General features: G+C 52.1%; 1 protein-coding gene across 2 annotated transcripts in view; it reads right to left on the bottom strand.

The window, feature by feature from the left end:
* Positions 1–1,417: 1,417 nt before the first annotated feature.
* Positions 1,418–22,597, bottom strand: part of ZHX3 (zinc fingers and homeoboxes 3) — a 114,726-nt gene continuing 93,546 nt past the window's right edge. For both annotated transcript variants that reach the window (XM_042230137.2, XM_015099884.3), the window contains exons 3-4: positions 9,237–12,209; positions 1,418–7,027 (exon numbers count right to left, since the gene is read on the bottom strand). In XM_042230137.2, coding sequence (XP_042086071.1) covers positions 7,017–7,027; positions 9,237–12,060 — 2,835 coding nt within the window. In that variant the 5' untranslated portion in view covers positions 12,061–12,209 and the 3' untranslated portion in view covers positions 1,418–7,016. The remainder of the gene's footprint in view (positions 7,028–9,236; positions 12,210–22,597) is intronic.

Genomic DNA, 22,597 nt, shown 5'->3' on the forward strand with positions numbered 1-22,597 from the left:
GCCTGCTCCGTCACTGGCTCTGCTGTTGGGCAGCCCCACTGACTGGAGGAGACACCTGCCTTCGCCCTTCCCTGTAAGTTTCTTGATCCTTCTTCCTAGCAGAAAATGTGGCAGCAGATTCGAGCAGATCCACAGATTGAGCTTAACCCGAATTCCTCCAGACCTGACAATGGTTGAGTGACCAGGAGGCCCAGCATGGGGGTGGGGGCTGTGGGGAGGCCCTCACTTCAGGCGGAAGTGTCCTGGCCCGCAGTGGGGAGTAGCCTGCTTCTCCACCTGCTCACACACAGCACCGACTGCAAGAGCAGGGGCTTTCTGCATCCAGAGCAACCCCCAACCCCTGCCCCCCCACCCCCACCTTTCCTGCCAGGAGGAGGCCTGAGTGGTTTCTGACCTCAGCCAGGGACACCACCCTTGACAAGGATCTGTGGTCTTGGTGCTGAGGGCAGGGCCTCCCTCCTGACCAGGCACATCCTGAACATCATTGCCCAAGGCTGGGCCTGGGGCTGGACACTCACTAGCCTTTCAGCTTGAGTTCATCCCCTCCCACCATTTCAGTTCTTGGGGGAAAAACAACTCAAGTGGCATTAGGTCACTGCACCAAAGGAGCTCGTGGAACAAAACAAGGTCACATCAGTTAAACTGACCAAGTCTGGTCTCAGCCCGAGGGCCCTCAGTGGCCCTTCCGGGACCTGACCAGGGTTCTGTTCCCTGCTGGAGGCCTCTGCAGCTGCCTCAGGACACCCGCAGTGACCCCTGGCCACCCCTGCTGTCCACTCCGTCCACGCGAGCGGCCGAGCCTGCAGCTACCGTGGGTCGGCTGTTCAGGTTCTACACTCAGCTGGTCTTTCTCCCGTAGACTTCTTTTAGATTCCACACAAAGTTCCTTCCCTAAGACTTAGGTCACCTCCAGAAGGGCCAGGTCAGGACCAGGACCTGGGATCCACCTGGGATCCCTCCTTACTATCTCTCTGCCCCTGGGGCTTTTTCAAGGGTCCTTTTTCCCTTTTGGCACAGGCCTTTAGGATCCCCTGTAAGGTTCAATCACTGTGAACATTAGAGGCTGGGCTTTAATCCTGTTCCTTCAAGGCCCCAGGGCTTTAGGCTCATTTGCCAATCTCTCCTTAGCAAATGACAAGTTTCTCAGTATTTTCCTCCAGGAAGTGTCTTCTCACTGGATGCCTGACAGCTCTAGGTCTGACTCAGTTTCCCTCTGTTTAGCATGAGTCCATGGGTGCTGCAGTCCTTTATCTAGTGACCCAGCCGGCTGGACACGGCGAGCTGGAACTTACCCGGAGCGCCCGAGGGAAACTGCACTGCTCGTCCCTCCAAGTTGCTGGTCTTGCCTACAGAGTAAGTCCAGAGATGTCAGTGTTCTCAGCTTTTTTTCTGATTCCCCCACAAAACAGTCCACAGGTTTGAAATGTATTTACATTTTTATTTAGGAGCAATCAAAAGATTTAAAGTACCATTTCGGCCCATTTCAAATTGTACAAGCAGTTTGGCCCTGTTCCCCTCCCTTATCCAAATCCACAGATATAAAATCTAGGAAATGTGCAATTTGCATCTTAGAAATAGCAGCATCCCCACAGGGGACCTTGTGAGGCCTGGAGACTCAGCCCAGAGGGCAGCCCCCTCCTCCTGGCCCAGCACAGCCACCATCCAAAGGCAAGTTCCAACTTTCTGTTAAAAACACCTTCCTGGGGTGAGGACTGCGCTTCCGCCAGGCCTGGTGACAGCCCGCGTGGGCCTGTGCCTCCCTCGACGGAGGAGGAGGGCCCTGGACGGACAGAATAGGGCAGTGGCCTCTTAGCACCAAGATGATGGCTGCTGCGGTGGCTCCAGGGCAGGAAGCACACCTCCAGCCAGCTGCCCCTGCCCTCCCAGCCTTCCTCCCACAGCCGCCCTCGCCCGCGCTCAGGGAACAAAAGGTCTGTGCTGAAGACCAGCCCGTGAGTGGGCGGCAAAAAACCAGCCACCAGGGAGGCAGACAGACCCTGCTCGCCTCTGGCAACCTCTGGCCTGGCACAGAGGCTGCGCTCAGTGCACTTTTAGTCGACTGCACAGACAGGGATGAGGGGGTCTCCAACAATGATGGCACAGTCCGGCCCCCTGGACACACTGAACGAAGTGGTGCTGGGGAGCTGGGCAGGAACCCACTGCTCAGGGGTGACCCCCTCTCCCATCAGCATCACCCTACAGCCTGTGACCAGGCTGCATCCACCCATGGGGGCGCTGGCTCTCCAGGCCACAGGGGCAGCAAACTGGATGGGAAAGCTGGTGGGGCAGGACCCAGGGTGAGGGACAGCGTCCCCGAACACGAATCGCAGGACAAGCAGGCACCCTGAAAGGGTCCTGACTGGGAAGGACCAGACTGTGGGCCTGCAGCTTCCTGTCCTCTGTGACTCCTGGACTGTCCACCTCCCGCTCCAGTCACATGGGGGCCTTCAGACCGTCCCCTCACCGAGGGGAGGGACAGACGTCGTAAATTAGCCTCAGCTGAGAGATGCTTCTCACCTCCCCTGCCCAGGGGGGCAGAGCGGACTCCTGGAGGAAGACGCGCTCTCCAGGTAAACGCCCAGACTCCCCGCAAGAACCTGCCTGCCAGGAGACACAGCCAGAGGGGCTTGGCCGGGCGAGGACAGCAGGGGAGGGGCTGCACCGATGCCCAGCGTCCAGCAACCCAGGTAGGACTCAGCACCTGGGAGAGCGGGAGCCAGGCCCACCCTCATCCGCAGAGCCGCCAGCGCCAGGCGCCCACCCGCTCTGCCCTCTGCCCTCTGCCCCACGCGGGCTCCCACTGTCGCGCTCCAGTCTGGTGCCGGCCAGGACCTCTGTGCAGAGGAGGCCAGGTGTGCACGCCAGTCACAGGTTTAAGAGCAGGCAGCCTGTCCTCTCCAGGCAAGCGCTCCTCTGCTTCTCCTCCCACCCAGATGCCAGGTCAGCCCTGAGGGGAAGCTGCGTCTGCCCTCACCTCCCTGCCCCCAAGTGTGACCAGAGCTGGGGACACAGATTCCAGCAGAAACGAATTGCACACGAGGCCCGTGGGTTCACCTAGACCTAGAGCCAGGCAGCAAGCTCCATGCTACACAATCACTTCATCCTCCACTCCGCATCCGTTCCATCTATCGCGAGGTCTTCTGTAGCCACCCCAGCCCATGTCACCCGGCCCGGCTGTTATGAATGGAGCCAGGACACGCACGGGGGGGACCCCAGACTGAAGCCCTGCTTGGGGAGGGGACTGTTGAGGAGAGAAGGGGCCCTGCTCACCCCACGTTTTCCGGTGTTGGCGCTGCTGTGCAGGCAGATGCCCTCTAGCCCCCAGGCATGGGCAGGCAGGTGGGGAGGGTCTGTGCTCCTGGGAACAGAAGCAAAGGCAGCGGGTGTGGGAGCACAGGACGGGGGGCCAGTGGCTGAGAAGAGGACACAGCCCGCGAGTCCTGACCAGGGCAGCTGCTGGCTTCGGCCTGCAAGGGCTGCCCGCGTCCAGAGGCCTTTTCTCTAGCACACAGCTGAGCCTTGCAGTTTAGTCGTCACACAAAAGGTAAGACCAGCACCCCACCCCAGGGTGAGTCTAAGCATAGCAAAGGGGGGAAGGAGCTTTAGGAGGAGCCCAAACTCCAAGTTTTATGATTTTTTCCTTGGCTGGCTCGTCTGTCCTGCAAAGTGCATTTATCCACTTGGGCTGCAATCTTTGAATGGACAAAAGCCGCTCCAGCTGGAGGAATTTGGTCCGAGAAGAGAACAGGGAGACGAGGCAGCAGGGCCCGGGACAGGGCAGCAGAAGCAGGGAGCTGTCAGCAAGGATGTGCACACAACGGCTGATGCTGTGCCTCTGCAGAAGGCAGCCTGGCGCCCAGGGAGGGGACACAGGACCTGCCACAAGACCACAGACTGAGCTGGACAGAGCCCACGGCATCTGTTTCTTGGCCCGGACAACACGCAGGGCTTCAGGTGGGAAGGCCTCCCGGGCCCATGAGTGCCTGCAGGTGCCACCTACGCCACCCACCCTCGCCCACCTCCCACCTGTGCTCCTGACAGTCAGCCTTGAAAGGAGCTTGGGTCACACAGGGCCACCCTCCCCAGGTGCCACGAGTGCCCCAGCCTGGCTTTCCACTTCAGGACCCCAGGACTCCCGACAAAGAGAGCCCACTTTCCAAATCAAAAAGCTCAACAGTCAAGAAAATCCATAATCAAAGTATGAAAGTATATGTAGCATAAATCCAGGTTTCCTGTATCAGAATGGCAATCTGGTCTCACCTGTTCAAACTGGATCTACAACCCCGTGTAAAAAATACAATAAACCAAACATGTACAAGACAGGCAACAAGAAACACTGACATGGTTCACCATCTCTGACGAGTCCAAGTGCAGACAGAGAAGAGGGGAGAGATTAGTCACCTTACAAAAATGGGCTTTTCTTCAGGAGAGACTAGCCCCAGCCTACTTCCCTCAACTCTGCAGCCCAGAGACTGCCTCCTACCCGAGGCGACATCACAGTCTACCCTCTGCTGGGGTGCAAACCTGCGGTGGCCCGCCTGGACACGGGGCCTTCCCTCTGCACCCTGGCTCTGGCTGCCGCGGGTGCGTCTCTGCCCAGTTGGCTGTGTTCCTGCTTTTGCCCCCAGGGCCCCAGGTATCTTCAGACACCCATCCGATGACCCAACTGTCTCTGTCTCCTTCAAGCATGCAGCCGAGCCCCCACCTAAGTCACTCAGATCCAAGAGCACGGGAAGGAGGGTCTGGTCAGCCTGGGTGGTCTCACCGCTTGGGGGCGGGGGGGGCAGGTGCGGCACATCCTGGCTGTCGGGCAGGGCCTGCGTCTGTGAGAAGACCTGCCCGCAGGTAGCACTGTGACTTTCCCACCTTTTAAGGACCAGCTGGTGCTGAGGCGGGGTCACTGTGTCCTGCATGAACTTGTCCACCATGTGATTTATTTTCTGTGCTTTGCTGTTTGGGTTGTAAATGACATGTGAATACAAAAGAAAAGCAAAGATCCTCTCTGAAGAGACAGCCCTCGGCTGGGGCACACAGGGCTCTGGGACACAGCCATTGGAGCTGGCTTCGCACGGCGGCCCCGCCCACCCCCAGCACCCACGTGCCACCACGGTCTCATGTGCACGCCAGGTGTACACGTCACCAGGAAAGCATCAACTGAGTATCCACTGCATATGGATATATGTGAATTAATCTGCATGTACATAAACACTACAGGAGAAGTTCCAGGCGTCTGTTCTCTGATAGAAGGCAACCACTCGCCATTCTTGGCAATTCTCCACAGAGGCTTTGGGGCTAAGTAGCTTCACACCCAACATGAAAAGGACACAAAAACAGGCTGCAGAGCGCGCCAAGCCCTCACAGGCGACCTGTTTATCAAAGGAGAGGTGGTCCCTCATGGGACGGGCAAGTGGGAGAAGACACTTGGGAGGAACAGTGGCTCTGGGGCTTTTGGTTTCCACAGAAAAGCCTCTCCCGGAGGCAGAAGGGGCGAGCACCACCTCCATGCTGGGAGCCACGCCCATGCGGTGCCTGCCTGGCCTGGTTCTGGGGGGCAGGTGAGGAGGAGGGCCGTGGAGAAATACCCCTAGTATTTCTCACCACAGCCCCTGCTGTCCCTCTGGGGTCTCCTGATGCTGCCCACTGGCCTGGGCCCAGGAGGAGCACCCAGGCCTTGGTGCTCTGGGCAGCAGGGGGTTTCTGGGAGCTTCACTCTTTAGCTGCTGCTTGCAGAGCGGCTGGTCTTGGGGATACAGGGATTTACTGCTGAGCACAGCTTTGTAAGCAAGTTTCTCAGGGTTACAGAGGCACCTCTTCCTGTGACTTTTCTCAATTAACAAAGCGGATATGATGGTTCAGCTAACATAGAGATCGTGTTTCCAAGTTCGGGGATATAAATACAGAACTTTAAAAACCTCACAAGGACCTGTCCAGCCAAGTCCAGCACACCAGCCAGGCCCCAGGTGTGGGGCCAGGACTCGGACTTTGTCGGGAACCCCACACACAGGTCTCTGTGCTGAGGACCACCCCGGCTCTGATGGTTCCGAGAGGCCCCCGAGCCCCATCAGTTCTTGCTCTGACAGGTTGAGCCTGGGTCTTCCTTCCCAAACCAGAGGCGGCTGTGGAGTGAGTATCGACAGAGGGCTGTGGAAGGCCCCCAGCGGCTGTGGTCTTCACTCCCATCGCCCATCCCTGTTTCTCTTGTCAATTTTCCTCTCTAAAGATGTCTAGACTGAAAAAAAAGCGGCACATAGGTCAGGACATCAGGCTTGACCGGTGTTTCTTTAGTCGATCTGATCACTGAAGAGTTATGGTCCATGAGTCAAACTCTATGAAAAAGCAGAACTGCTGTAACAGCTTACGAGAGAGTGAGCATCAGACACTAACCACATACCCGCTCTGTTTATTAAACCACCGGGAACACAGGCTCTGCAGTGATCATCCCAGGAGGCGAGGCGAGCCCACTGTGCGGTTTGCGGGTCACCGCTGAAAGGGCCAAGGTCTCTTCAAAGGCGCTGCCTTCCTCGAGGACCACAAAGGAGTCCCGTGGTTGCAGATGTGGTGACCCCAGCCCGACCGTGGAAGGTGTAGGCACGCGCGGCCCAGCCATCTTCAGAGAGCAGACACGGGGCATTTCCAGAGATGATGTAAGAGACCGTGGACTGCTAACCAGAGTTTCTATGTAATAAAATTGTCTGCAATCTGACGTTTTACTAAACGTGTATAGGCAGATTTATATGTTAAAAACTTGATTCTGTGTCTATGAATATGAAATCTGAACTATTTATTCACTGGAAGGCAAAGGAGAAGTCCTACATTGTGGGCAGGAGAACTGGCAGATGCGTCTCCCCGCTTGCAGGCGGTGGCGGGCTGGGTGGTGGCAGGCTTGGCTGCATGGAGGCCTGTGCAGGCCAGGGGCTGGTGTGGCCTCGGCCTGCAGCAGCAGTGAGGGGCTGGGCCCTTCCAAGCGGCGGCAGCCTCCCAAGGCTGGCCGGTCCTTCACAGCCATCAGTTCCCGTTCAGTCTGTTTCTGAGGAGAAAACACAGGCCTGTCACCTCCACGTGAAGCACCAGAACGGCCCGCCCTCCCACGTCGGGGACTTCATCCAGAAGCTCGGCCTGCCCACCAGCCTCCCTGCCCTCCAGCCCGAAGGAAGGTGGGGCAGAGGACAGGATGCTGGCCGCACCTAGCAGGGTCTGGAGCCTCCCTTCGGCAAACCTAGGCCTGAGGCTGGGCTGGGAGCCTGACTTTCAGGCCATAAACCCTTGCCACGCACCGCCTCCCCTTCCACTGCTCACTCGGCAGGGCTGCTTCCTGACATGTGTCCTACTGATGCCTTCATCTGTTGTGGGGCAGGGAGCGGCTGCAGAGAGGGCCTCACCCAGGATGCTTGCGGGAGGTGAGGGGGGGATAGTGTTGAGGATGGCTCAGAGGAACCAGCTACAGAGAGACCAGCCCTCCCTGTCCCCCTGGATGCCTGTCTCGGCCAGAAGAGGACGATGCTACGAAGGCATGGCCAGCCTGGCCACCCCTGCTCTGACCCACCCAGGACACCAGCTCTTCACTCACAGTTGGAGTTACCTGCTGAGGGGAGCCAGGGCTGGTGATTCAAACCCATTTATCCCAAATCCAGGTTAGCATTTTTAATTGTGGTCAAATACACATACCATAAAATCGACTGTTTCAACCATTTTTAAATGTACAGTTAGGTGGCATTGAGCATGTTTCATAATCGTTGTACAACAACTACCAGGCTATTTCCAGCTATAAGAATATAATTCAGGGGAATAGCAATTAAAAAAAAAAAACTAAATAAATTAGTGGGTTCTCGCCCCAACAGTCTGCCATTTTGTTGGCAGAGCCAAAGCCAGGGGTGGGCAGGCCTGATGCTGGAGAAGGTGCCTGAGGCAACCAGGCCTGTGGGCCCACGCCTGTTCCCTGGTGCCCGTGACACCCGCCGTGGTAACCCCATTGACTCATGGGGGCCTGCAGAAAACAAGGCCACGTCCAGAAAAACCCAGGCCTGGAACCAACTTCTGAAAGCCCACAAATTACAGAAGCTGAGAATTCAGATACTTCCTTGGTTTCCACAGCCTCCCATAAAGAGATCTGAGAGCTGGACCATAAAAAAGGCTGAGCACTGAAGAACTGATGCTTTCCAGTTGTGCTGGGGAAGACTCTTGAGAGTCCCTTGGACAGCAAGGAGACCAAACCAGTCAATCCCAAAGGAAGTCAACCCTCAATATTCACTGGAAGGGCTAAAGCTCCAATACTTCAGCCACCTGATACAAAAAGCCAACTGTGGAGAAGATTGAAGGCAGGAGGAGAAGGGCACCACAGAGGATGAGATGGTTGGACGGCATCACTGACTCAAAGGATACAAGTCTGAGCAAACTGGGAGATGGACAGGGAAGCCTGGGGTGCTACAGTCCATGGGGTCGCAGAGAGCTGGACACGGCTGAGCGACTGAACACCACCTTGCTCCTGGCCAGCCTGTGACAAGGCCACCTGTGAGGAGGGTGGGGAGAGGAGGGAGAGGCCAGGAACTGAGGGGTCAACACCTGAGAAAACCAACACCGGATAATGTGATGTGTCCGAGGCGTCAAACTGTCTTCAATAAATAACCTTCTAAAGCTTTCTTTCAAGTACTAGTGTCCTGATCCAGAGAAGCTGAGAAACAAATTCAAGCTTTGGATTCTGTATATCTAAGACGGAAGAGGAGTCTCCATGTCCTCTACATCAGGAAGAAATACAGAAATGCAAGGTACAGGATTTTTCACCCTTTAAAAAACAAAAAGCACTTCATGTATCTAAGGTCAGTGGAAGGCTCCCTCTGCTTTTGTTCCCCACTTCGGGTTGAATTTCCTCATCAGGAACAGACAGGCCTATTTTGTCTCCTGCCTGGTAGCTTGTCTGGCTCAGGTGATGTTCTAACTTATTCTCTCCTTTGGCTAAGAAATGATTAGAGAAGTGTGGATTCACTGGTGGATTAGCTGCGCTCCTTCCTTTCCCTGCACATGTTTAACAAACGCAAAATGAAACAGACCCAATAGTCAGCCCTTCATCACAGATGCTCGAATGGGTTCTGCTGCCTGGTGTCCCTGGAAGCAGCCAGACAAGGTGGTCCTGCTGTCAGAGAGCCTGAGAAACAGCAGCTACCCCAGCCCTAGACTCAGCTCCCCGCCACCCAGCGCCCTGGCACCCTCAGAGGGCGGCACAGTCCTGGGGGGCTCCTTACCCAGCTGAGGTCCAGCCTGGGGACTCTGCGTGTCAAAGGGCTCTGCGCTGGCCTCAGGGGCGCTGGGCTCCCACGACTCACTGTTTTCAGACACCTCCACATAGGCATCACCCAGCCCTTTGTGAAGGGCCGCAGGGTCGCCGGCGCAGGGGCCCTGGCCCTCGCTGCCCGTGTCGGCCACAGCCCGGGTCTCCTCACCCATCTTCTCGGCAAACCACTGCTTGACCTGCTGGGCGCTCATCTGGGTCTTATCGCACAGGCTCTGCAGGTCCTGCTCATACAGCATCCTGTGGGTCACGTAATAGTCCTGCAGCAGCTCCCGGTTGCCAGGCGCAATGACTAGCAGCCCGGGGGGGAAGTTGCCCCTCTTGTAGTCTTCGTACCACTTGAGTTGGCCGTTCTTCAGGGCGTACCGGCTGTCCCCAAACCAGCGCACCACCTCGGGCCGCGGCAGGCCCGTCTGGGCCATGATGGAGTCGTAGTCCTGGGTGCTGGGCCACTGCGTCTGCACGAAGAGCTGCCGCAGCAGGTGCCGCTGCTGGGCCGTCTTCTTGCAGCCCGCCTTGCCCGGTGGCTGCTCCGCCAGCTTGCCGGGCGCCTCGTCCTCAGGCTCGCAGATGCCCAGCCCCACGAGCTCGCCCTTGCCATTGGCCTCTGTCACCCGCAGGTTCTTGAGGTTGATTTTGATGGGGCTGACTTTGCGTTCGGCCAGCGAGTGGCCACTGGGCGCTTCTGGGGAGCCATTTTCCCCGGCTAAGCCCTCCTCCCCCTCGGTCTCAGCGGCCTCCTCCTCCCCTGGAGAAGCCCCCTCCTCAGCCTTCTTGGCCTCCTCGGCACTCACTTTTTTCCGTCTCTCTGAAAACCAGCCATCAATCTCCCTGCGGGTCATTTTGGTCTCAGTTCTCAGGCGGTCCAGCTCTTCGTCCAGGGGAAGGGGGTTTTGTGCAAAACTGCTCTCCAGGGCTCTGAGCTGCTCGGGGGCCCGCTCCTTGTATTTGGTTGGTGTGAAGTCGGGGGTCTGGTGCCAGGACTGTCGCTTGGCAGAAGGTGGGGTGGCCAGGGTGGCCGCTGTGGGGAGGCAGGTCACCTCGGGGGCCTTGCACGATGGGGAGAAGGGTGCCTCGGGCGCAGGGTCGACAAGCAGGGTGCCGTGCTCTCCAGGCAGGCCAGCCCTGGAGCCCTTGAGGTTCCGGCAGTGGTACCTGCGGTCGCTGAACCACTTGCGCACCTCCCGGGTGCTGAGGCCTGTCACCTGGGTCAGATGCTCCACTTCGCTCTGCCCTGGGAACTGGTTCCGACAGAAGCTCCCTTTCAGAGCTGACAGCTGTTCATGAGACTTCTTGTTCTTGTAGATGCTGGCATCGAGGAAGGCTTGGGAGGTGATGCTAGGGCAGGCTGTGAGGAGCGACTGGGCGGCGTTTACCACCTTCACGGCCGATGTCGTATTTGAACACACGGTGTTAATGGGTGCGACAGCGGGCGGCTTGGGGACAGAGGTGACTGCCAGGGGGAGAGAGGAGCTGGGGGCCTGCAGCCCATTGGCCATCAGAGGCTGAGTGACCAGAAGTCCCCCCGCCGTGCCCTCCGGCTGCCCCACCACATGCCCGGGCAGAGCGGCCTGGATGAGGTGCTGGACGTTGCCACTGCTGGCAACCAGGGGGGTGTTGAGGACCGTGATGGTGGGCTGGGGCACCGACTGGATGACAGTGTTGAACATCTTTTTCCGAGCGTCCTCAATCTCCTCCGGGGACCAGCTGATGCCCTGCTTCAGCCTCTGGGCGGTGAACCAGATCTTGAGCTGTTCCTCCGGGTACTTGGTGACCACAGTCAAATAGCAGAGCTCGGCTTTGGTCGGGTAGGGGAACTTGTGGAAGGAGTTCTTCAGAAAGCTGTTGGAGTCCATGGCCGCGTTGTACGTGGGGATGCTGCTCAGCGGGATCATCACTTTGGGGAGGGACCTGGCGGTGGGCAGGGGCTGCTGGGCCTGCGGGGGTGGCTGCTGCAGGGAGAGGAGCTGGGCGATGCCCGCAGGCAGCACTGGCACCGTCCCCAGCAGGGGCCCGTTGGCTGAGTGGGGGGGCTTCGTGGGGTTGGTTGAGGCCTGGCTGATGGGGGCCACACCGTTGACAAAGGCGTGGTCCCCCTCTTTCACCTCCGTGTCCCCAGCTGGAGGGTTTGGTAAGGCCTCCCCGGTGGGCTGGCTGGGCACGTTCTCCTTGAGCGTGTGGATCTTCTTGGCTTCAGCTTTGCCTTTCATTATCTTCATGATTGGGGTCTTGGTGATGATGATTTCCGCCTGTCCATCCGTCCCCTCCACGTTTGGCTCCCCTGACAGGTCAGGAGGGCTGGTGCCCTCGGGGACACTCTGCTCCACAACCATGTGATTGTCTGGCTTGGCCACATTCCACACAAAGCTGGCTTCCCCCGAGTGACACTTGGCGTTGTGCAGAGAAAGCCCCTCGGGAGTTTTTGCCAGAAAGCTGCATTCAGTGCATACAAAGCTTGGGTCTTTGTTAAAGTCTGTGTGCTCTGAGCTCAGATGTCCCACAAACTGGGTTATGTCCTGGGATCTGAAGTCACAGTATTTACAGGCATACGCATAGCCGTCCAAGGTGCTCCGGTGCCCGTTGGCAAGCGAGGGGACATCGGGACCACTGGCGCTCTGGGTGGCCTCGGTGCTGGTGGCAGGCGCTTCCGGGGGCGGCTCCTGGGGGGGCCCCTCGGGCCCGGGCTCTGCGGGCGGGGCCTCGGCACTGGAGCTGGGCAGCACCACGGTCTTCACAGGGATCATACACGGGGTGGTGGACTTCCTCTTGCTGGCCATGATGACCGTCGTGCTGAGTGATCAGTGGGCGACAGCTCCTCCCGCTGGGGGTCTCACAGCACGGCTTCCAGCTGCTCCATGAGGCCCAAAGGAACAGCTTCCAAGGGCTTCTTCAGTTGTTGCCAGAAAACAGGTTTTCCCTGTTAAACCTGGGGAGGAAAAAAAGAGAGGTGAGGCTCTCCCGAGCTGCGTGTGTATCCCCGATTCCCAGACACTCTGCTGCTTGCCTCCGGTCACCGGGGCCTTCTCCCGAGGAAGGCAACAGCACCTTGGATGGAACATTCCAGTCGGGAGCCCCTTAAGCACAAAACAGTGCCCCGAAGAGTGATGTGGTTCACCCCGACACCACGGGACAGACTTCAGCCATGTGTTTCTGTTTTGTGTTTCCCTCTGTTTGCTCGCGTAAAATAACTCAGATTTGAAAACGACAACAACAAAAATAATCCTCTTCTGGACCTTCAGCTGAATTCTGGCCATGTCAGAGCGAGAACAAAAGATCCTAGTGTAATTCTTGTTTAAATGTTTGGGCCAATAAGGGTTTTCTTTTCATAGCCTTCCCACACGAGCGCAGGACGCCGCCTCTGCCTCTCCGGCGCCAAGCCCAGAGGCCGCGTCGTGGCAGCGCGTGTCCTGGGGAGAGGGCACTGCTGCCCGGGGCTGAGGTCTGGGGACTGGCCTGCCCTGCCCTGTCACCCCGGCTCCAGGCTGCGGGAGAGGGACAACCTTAGAGTTACTGCCTGTACCCCGGACTCCTGGTGCTCAGGTAAAGCCCAAGGTCGGAGGGTCAGAGAGTGCACAGACGCAGTTTGTGGCCCGGTGACTGTACCTCTCTCCCTGGGAAAGAAGCCCCTTGAGTGGCTTCACCTTGGGTGTGCGTGCGACCTGTGACCTTGTATTGGGCTTGCTTTTTATTTCTTCTGGTGCCTTTATTGTTTCTTTAAAAAAAAAAAAAACAACCCTGAAAGCTTTGATCCATTTGAAATTTATTTCAAAAGCTGAGATGATTTATTTACATGTAAAGTACTACTAATTCTTTCATGAGATGCCAGGAGAAAACTTTCTGTGATGTCTATTATTGATATTAACATACCACCACAATCATCATTACCTTTCTTTCAGCAAATTGCAATGCTGATAATGACTAAAATAACGGTTATTCTAACACCAGAATCGTATTATCATCAGTGTTTAGATTTGATATAAAAGTGTAAAAAAAAGGTAAATTACCTCCATGTAAGTTCTTAATAAATACACACAGCAAACTACTTTTTTTCCCCTTTAACATCTGGTGATCATGATGATAAAAAATAATTGCTAGTAAAAAAGACAGCTGTTGTGAGAGAAGGATAGACATACGCCCAGCACACCCACCTGTCACCATTTCCTCCACTGAAATGTTATGCATCTTTTTTAAAACAACTTTCTGTGCCTTAAAGGCTGCCATCAACAAAGTGAAAAAGACAAACCACGGAATGGGAGAAAATATTTGCAAATCGTATCAGATAAAAGGGCTTATAACTGAATAAGAAGAAGACAAAAATCCAATTAAGAAATAGGTAAAGAATTTGAATAGACATTTCTCCAAAGCAGGCCTACAAATGAACAATAAGCATATTTAAAATGAACTTGGGCTTCCCTGGTGGCTCAGTGGTAAAGAATCCACCTGCTGATGCAGGAGACATGGTTTTGATCCCTGCTCTGGGAAGATCCCACATGCCGAGGGGCAGCTAAGCCCATGAACCACAACTCTCTACAGCCCAAAAGCCGAAACTGCTGAGCCCACGTGTGGCAACTACTGGAGCCCACACCCTAGAGCCCAGGCTCCGCAACAAGAGAAGCCACCTCGATGGGAGGCCCATGCACTGCAGCTGGAGAGCAGTCCCCTCCTGTTGTAACCAGAGAAAGCCCCTGGAGCAACGGAAACCCAGCACAGCCAGCAATGAATGAACTGTTTAAAAACTGCTCAACATCATTAGTCATGCAGTTCAGTTCAGTTCATTCGCTCAGTCGTGTCCGACTCTTTGCGACCCCATGAATCGCAGCACGCCTGGCCTCCCTGTCCATCACCACCTCCCGGAGTTCACTCAGATTCATGTCCATCGAGTCGGTGATGCGATCCCGCCATCTCATCCTCTGTCATCCCCTCTTTCTCCTGCCCCCAATCCCTCCCAGCATCAGAGTCTTTTCCAATGAGTCAACTCTTCACATGAGGTGGCCAAAGTACTGGAGTTTCAGCTTTAGCATCATTCCTTCCAGAGAATACCTAGGACTGATCTTTAGAATAGACTGGTTGGATCTCCTTGCAGTCCAAGGGACTCTCAAGAGTCTTCTCCAACACCACAGTTCAAAAGCATCAATTCTTCAGCGCTCAGCCTTCACAGTTCAACTCTCACATCCATACATGACTACTGGAAAACCATAGCCTTGACTAGACAGACCTTTGTTGGCAAAGTAATGCATATGCTATCTAGGTTGGTCATAACTTCCCTTCCAAGGAGTAAGCGTCTTTTAATTTCATGGCTGCAATCACCATCTGCAGTGATTTTGGAGGCCCCCCCCCCAAAAATAAAGTCTGACACTGTTTCCACTGTTTCCCATCTATTTCCCATGAAGCGATGGGACCAAATGCCATGATCTTCGTTTTCTGAATGTTGAGCTTTAAGCCAACTTTTTCACTCTCCTCTTTCACTTTCATCAAGAGGCTTTTGAGTTCCTCTTCACTTTCTGCCATAAGGGTGGTGTCATCTGCATATCTGAGGTTATTGATATTTCTCCCAGCAATCTTGATTAGGGAAATACAAATCAAAACCACAATGAGATGCCAATTTACTTCCACCAGGATGGCTATAATCACAATGACAGATGATAACACTACAAGCGAGGAAATGGGGAGACTAGAGCCCTCCAGCATCACTGTCTGGAAGGTGAAATGGTGCAGCCTTTGCTGCACTTGAGAAAATAGTTGGGCAGTTTCTCAGAAAATTAAATATAGAATTACCATAAGGCCCAATAATTCCACTCCTAGGGGTATACCAAATAGAAATGAAAACATGTCCACGCACATATTCCTAATGATAGCCCTGAAGTAGAAGCAACCTCAGTGGCCATCAACAGGTGAATGAATAACCACACCAGGCTCTGTCCATGTCATGCGCTACTGTTCAGCCATAAAAAGGCATGAAGTACTGACGTGGGCTACAGCACGGATAGAAAGATCATGAAGGCAGACACACGATGCCACGTAGCACGTGGCTGCATCTGTGTGAAACACTCAGAATAGGCACCTCCATAGTGACAGAAGGTAGAATAGTGTTTGCCACCAGCAGGGAGGGGAGGGGAAAATAGGGACTGACTGACCACTAATGGGGATGAGGTTTCTGGGGTGATGCATGAAACTGTGAATACGCTGAAAACCTCTGAAAGGACTTCAAAAACCCAAGACAGTGGAGGACGGCAGGTTACAGCCCTCAGTTCTGGAGAAGAGGGCCATCACTGTCACATCCCAGATCCATGCAGCTGGCCTCGCTGATTCATGGTACTTCCTGAGCTGCCTTCCTCTTCCTCACGACTGCCCTGGGGAAGGTGAAAGCAGTGGCTGCGAGCACCAGTCAAGGCAAGAAAGGGACGAGAACCAAAGGGACGAGAACCGCAGACCTGGCGGCTCAGGAAGCAAGCATGGCCACCGGGAGGCCCGCCTGCCCAGCCTAGACCCCGACACTCAGGCCGAACTGACCTTTGTGATGGCGACTGGGCTCCAGAAAGCAGAGTTACGGTATGTCCCTTGTGTTTATTTACTAAGGCTAAGCAGGGGACAACACGAAATGGAATTGATTTTAGGAGATGGTCCTAATGTCTGAATTAACAATTCAGTCTCAAGGTAGACCCCCAACTGTCTTCCAAATCAACGATCCGGGAGAGCATCACTGCCAACTGTTCTGAGTGGCTCGGTCACCTGTTACGAAGGAAGCTGATTAAACAGCAGGAGCGGGGGTGGGGTGAGGGGACAGCAATTGCCAAAGGTCCCTGAGAGTTGGCTGTGGGTAGACAGCGCTGTAACCCGCACTCTCATTTCACTCCCACAGCAAACCCCGGCTCAGAGCGGTGCAGGAACCGCCTGCAGGGCACACAGCTGGCAGGCAGAGGAGGCTGGCAGGTGGGCTCCAGAGGCTGCCCTCCACCAGTGCACGCACCAAGCTCTCCGAGCAAGCACAACACTGCTGGAAGGAGGCCTGAAGGACTTTCCCGAGCTGTACTTCCCCCCAGTGTTTATCAGGAAAAATGCCAAACATACAAACAGTTGAAAGAATTTTCCAGTGAATTCCCACATACTTAACACCTGGATGACATCATCCGGCTATTTTCAGTAATACCACCCATTTAGCTAAGAGGGGCTGAGTCTATTTGTCATACTTTTTCAAGGGTATCCAATAAAAGTCGTATTGAAAGAGTAAGGCCCTATCTAGAAAGCCCATCCAGAAGTGGCTCATGGACCCTGCCAGACATGTGGGGCAGCAGTTACCCTGAGGAAACAGACTGTTAGCCAAGTCAAGCCCTGAGTGAGGTGAGCTGATAAAAATGTGAAGTTTTATGCTGCCAAAGAGATCTGCAGACAAGGACCAGATGACAATCCCAGGTTCATCATCATTCTTTACACAATCCTTTCTCCACCCTGTCTTGAAAGTTTGTCTTGTAAATGCATTGTTTTTCTTTAATGAGGAAATAAGACTGAATATACATAACTTTCCCCCCAAAATATGTCTTTGGAAACCAGGAATTGCTCAGTTCCTTAAACTAACAAAGCTGCAGCTAAGTCACTGTACTTCAACACTGCAAATAATCACATTTGTGGGGCTGGAGAAAAAAAAAAAATGTTTGTAGATCAAATTCTTAAAGTGTTTAGCTTTATAGATAAGTCAGGAACTTTCCATTGTTGTTTTAATTCTGAGGAAGGAACTGGAAGGACAATAGGAGTTCAACAAAAGATTTCAAATGTTGAAAAGGTGACTGTCAGCAGACGCTTTCCAAGTGTTACGGGGGCCAGGCTTCGGCCCTCCTTGACATGCGACACACAATTCACCGATAGAAATAGGAGTAATGGGAGAAGCTAACAGAGCTGCAGAAACATAATCAGTGATGTTAATATGCTCTTCATGGTTCTGGAAGCTCAAGTAGACAACAAGAAAGGATGAGTCTAAGACTTCCATAATGAGGATGGCTTGACAGGTTCGGGTAGTCTTGAATATCCTACACTTCATATTCTTTTAAGAACATTTATGAGACAAAGTTTCTCTCAGAAATAATGAAGAAAAGTGAAAATCCTCCCTGTTTTCCCCAGACAGAGCCACTGTCCATTATTTCAGACATCTTTTAGAGGCATAAGCTACTATAGCCAGTGTTGTTAAAAACCTAAAATGGAGTTGTATTTTGTTCTGATCCTCTCTTTTCTTCCCACAATGATGTAGTTTCAACATCTTTTAATGTCAGAACCTACCGTTTATCTCACTCTTTTAAGCAGTGTTCTAATTTATACATCCACCAAAATTTACTTAACCAATCTAGCTCTTAACAGACTTTTGCATTTCCCCAATTTTTAAAATTCTTACAAATAATGGTTCAGTGGCTATCCCTGAGGACACTCTTGTGCATTTGAAAGCACCTGAAATTCTAAAGTTCTCTGAAGTAGAACTGCTGTGGCACTGACTGCTTCTCTCTTTTATTCTTGGCCGCCCTGAGTCTGTGCTGTTGTGCACAGGCTTTCTCTAGGGCTCCTCCCCAGGGGTGGCGAGTCGGCTTCTCGCTGCCGTCGCTTCTCCCGCTGTGAAGAGCAGGCTCTAGCTCTAGCTCAGGGGGCTAGGCTGCCCTGTGGCATGTGGGACCTTGCTGAAGCAGGGACTGAACGTGTGTCTCCTGCATTGTCAGGCAGATTCTCAACCAGTGGGCCACCAGGGAAGTCCTGCTGCAGCATTTAAAATATTGTCAGTACAATACAACACTGCCCTCCACATAGGTGGTACTGACTTTCACGCTCATCGGCAGAGAGTGACGTGACCTCAGGGTCGCCACATGGCATCATGACTCCTAGTCTCTGCTCATACGTACATGAAAACTGGTCTCTATTGTTTTAACTTGCATTCTGTACAGTGAGGGCTGAAAATCTTTTCATGTTGTTGATACTTGTGATAAATTACTTTTGCCTGTTTTTTTTCTGTAGATTTTTAAGAGTTCTCTACATATTAAGGAAATTGGCTCTTCATCATCTATCACAGAGGAAGCTGTGGTTTATACCAAGATTGCAAGGATGTTTTAATACTAGGACATTTCTAAAAATAATTAACATCATTGCTAAATTAAATGGGAGAAACCAAAATAGCATTTTAATAGGGTTATACTCTAATTTCTTCTTGTGGTAAAAGAACAAAACTAAACACATGACATAGAATTTCCTGTCTTAGCTACTTTGAAGTATACAGTATCATTAACACACCCTCACTGTTGTTCAGCGGGTCTCCAGATCTCTTTCCACCCTGGAAAACTGCAGCTCTAGACTCACTGAACAACAGTGGGTCCCCTTGCTCCCTCCTCAGCCCCTGAAAACCATCATTCTACTTTCTGCTTCTATGAGTTTGACAACTGTAGACACCCCGTGTAAGTGGGACTATGCAGAATTCGTGTTTCTGAGACTGGCTTCTTTCACTTAATGTCCTCAAGGTTCACCCATGCGGTGCCATGTGACATGCCCCCTCGGCGTCCTTGCTAAAGACCATTTGCCCACGTATGACGGAGTTTGTTTCTGGGTTCTGTATTCTTCTCCATAGGTCTCTTTCTGTCTCCATGCCAGTACCACGCTGCTTTGATTGCTGTCGCTTTGTAATATGTCTGAGATCAGGATGTGCAAGGCTTCTAGCTGTTTTTCTTTCTCGAGATTATCATGGCTATTCAGGGTCCTTTGAGATTCCAGATGGGTTTTAGAATTATTTTCTATTTCTGCAAGAAAACGTCATTGGGATTTTGATAGCAGTTGCACCAAACCTGGTTTCAAGGCAGTTGGGTTGAGTTTGTTCTTCTTTTTCTAGTTCCTTGAGGTATAAAGTTAGGCTGTTGATTTGAGATCTTTTTTTTTTTTTTTTGACCACACCATGCAACTCGAGGATCTTAGTTCCCCAACCAGGGATTGAATCCATCCCCCTGCAATGGACCACAAAACCCTAACCACTGGGCCCCCAGGGAATCCCCTCTTTCTTCTTTTTTCTAATGAAAGTATTTATCACTATCAATGTCTCTCGTAGTACTGCTTTTGCTGTATATCAAAGTTTTGTTATGTTGTGTTTTTGTTTTCACTTGCTTCAAGGTATTTTCTAGTTTCCCTTGTGATTTCTCCCTTGACCCACCGGTTGTTCAAGAATGTGTTGTTTAATTTCTTCGTATTTGTGAATTTTTCAGTTTTACTTCTGCTATTAGATTAAGACCTATACGTACTGATGTAAATATATCTCTTAAGACATTTAAATAATAAAATATGTAATATACTACATAATAAAATATATGTTTCATCATATAATAATCTATCTAGACTTGTATTTGCTTGAATATGAAAAGAATTCAGAAGAACAATGGATAAATATTGATCCATTAAACAGTAATGACTTTATCAGGAAGGAGAAGAGAATTTACTTTTTTTAAACGTTATGCCCTCTATATTGTTTGAATTTGTACAGTCATATGTTGCTTTTAACTTTAAAAGTAGCAGTAAGGATGAAAATAAATAAAATGAATGGTGCCAGTAAGCGGCAAACTCTGCAAACAGGGTTGCCAGCACACAGAACGGCTGCAAACTGCTCATGTCCAGCCAGGAGGTTTCACTGTCACATGACCATCCCGTGCACAAGAGGCACGAGAGAGGGGCTGAGGGAGGGGGTCCTGATGCCCCCGAAGATCCCAAGCCCGTGTCAAAATGGAGCCCCTAATTTGCGTCACTACCTTATCATTTACTAGGCAAACTTGCCCTGCTTAAGCCATTCAACTGGAACAATAAATTACATCTGCCATGGATTTCCCCGTGTCAGAGAGACGGAAGGGATCTGACCACTCACTGTTTTCAAATATCTGTTTCCAGTCATCAATGCCTGTGGTCATTCTGTTGGACCCTGGACACTCTGCAATCCATTAGGGCACAATTTAATTGAGGCAGAGTCCTTGGAAGTGCAGTTTTTACCCTTGAAATTAACCCTAATCACAAGCATCCTAAAGATTACCTACTTGTGTGAAGTCCCACAGAATAGCTGCAAAACTGAATGAGCCCCACGTGCTAGAAGTGTCAAAAAGTTGTATGGGGGCCAGATGTGCAAGCAAAGTAAAACCAAACACCCAGCAGGTTCTCACTGTGAAGTCAGTCTGGGCTGTAAGTGACAAACCTTTCAGAGTCACTGTGTGGCACGAATCAGGTGATCCCCATCGCAGCAGTGGCTGGAACTGTGAACCTGTGAACCACTGCCATAAACTCTGGATTAAATCAGTGGCTTCCACTGCCAGAGACTTCTGAAGTGTAAGATAATACCGCACACAAACGGATCAATTTGCACGGATGGCGCTACTGCTATGCTAGAAAGAAAGTCACTTCTCTATCGCCAAGTGCTCGTGGCCTGCAAAGCGCGTTCATAGCTCTCAGTCCATCCCAGTGGCCTCCAGAGTCGGTTATTATCATTCCTGCACCCAGAGCACCGGAGAGCTATTGGGCAAGAAATGGGAGGGGACAGATTCATATATGAGCCCGATGTTCTGACACTGTTCTTTTTTAGGCCACGTTCACTCTGAATACTAACTGAATGATAAACTCACTACCTTTCATTAGTTTTACATTATCCACATTATTAATTACATAATTTTGAGCCTTCGTATAGAGGGCTCGAAGATTTTTACAAGCGGAATTTGTTGGATGGTGTTATTTTTCGAGATAAATAACTTGACGAGGCATTCATGAGCCTTCACATGTATACCATTTTTAGAGTGTGAGAAGAGGGGAGGGATTGTTTCCTCTGGAGTGTGACTAGAGAACTCTGCCATGACTAGAGAACTCTGCTACGGTGGGGCTAAGTGATTAGACTGAGGTTAGTCAGCAGGAATCAACAACAAAAAGAACATAAGGGAGACGGTCCGGCCTCAGGAATGTGTGTGGGCAGGACCCTGGCAGCCCAGCAGATCTGCTGGCTGGAATTGTCAGATTTCTGCTGAAACAAAGAAAGGAGTTACAAAGAACTGGAGTCTGTCTCTGAGCCAAGGCCTCAAGTGTCAAAGCCATGTCAAGCCCAGGGCTGGCCTCTCTGGATACCTGTGAGTCACAGTACTTTCTACACTTAGGAATCACCACCCAGTGGAGGGCTTGGGGCCAGCACTCTTTACTCATTTTTCCCCTTCAAACAGTTCTTGTTTCTGTCATGTCATCAACAGAAATAGCCTGCTCCAGTCAGATGCTGTCACCTCTATGGTGAACAGTAATTCACTCTTTCTCAAGCTCAGAAGAGTGATGAGAATAAAAACACAGCAGCCTCAGAATTAAAGGGAGCCTGTGCTCCGTGCTCAGTTGCACAACTGTGTCCGACTCTTTGCAACTCTAAGCACTGTAGCTTGCCAGGCTCCTCTGTTCATGGGATTCACCAGGCAAGAATACTGGACTCGAGAGACCATGTATTTCAATCGTTCGGCTTTACGTGAATCATCTTGCAAGTGTCACTTCTGTGGTTAGGATGGCTAACCACCCAGTTCTACAAGGTGGTTAGGCTGGCCCAGGCTTGACTGTCTCCAGAGACGGGGAACTCCACATCTACGGGGTTTGAAAAGATGTTAGAAATGATTCCTTATAGCAAGCACCCCCAAAATTACCTTCCTGGGGGTTTTACTCACTAGGTTTAATTTTTCACTCAAAAATAGTTGAAGACTTCCTATGTGCTCAGTACTATGTGCTCGGTACTGGGTATAAAAGGACTTTTGAAAAGACATCATTGCTGTACTGCAGAAGCTACTCAGTTACTGGAGTCTTCAGGCTCTTCACCAGCCATCTGGGGCGTGCTTTCCTTCTGCACACACTAGCTTCCCTTGCCCACCTGCAGCTGGGTGTAAACAGTGAAATGTAAGCAAATGTGTCATCTCCAGGGGAAAGCATTAAGAGAAAGTACATGCTTTGCTTCACTGTTTACTCTGGCAACTCGGAAATGTTTCAGATCGTAGCTATTCTGTTAGCCTGGGTCCTAAAGGGAGAACAAAAGTTGATCTGTAATGTACATGTAACATGAGCAAGAAATAACTTTTGTGGTTTTAAGTCACTGAGGTTTTTGGAGTTGCTTGTTACTACAGCATAATCCAACCCATCCTGACGGATACACAGTATAAGGGAAGCCAGACAAACAAATCAAAACAAACCAAACAATAACCCAAGGGTTGCAGTGGAGGCATGCACGGGACTCGGTGAGGGTGCAGGAGAAGGTTTACCACCAGCTAAGCTTCCCAGAGAACGTGGGTAAGGCCTTGGAGAAGGGGCAGCCTT

This window comes from Ovis aries, chromosome 13, assembly GCF_016772045.2.
Source record: "Ovis aries strain OAR_USU_Benz2616 breed Rambouillet chromosome 13, ARS-UI_Ramb_v3.0, whole genome shotgun sequence".
NCBI lineage: Eukaryota > Metazoa > Chordata > Mammalia > Artiodactyla > Bovidae > Ovis > Ovis aries.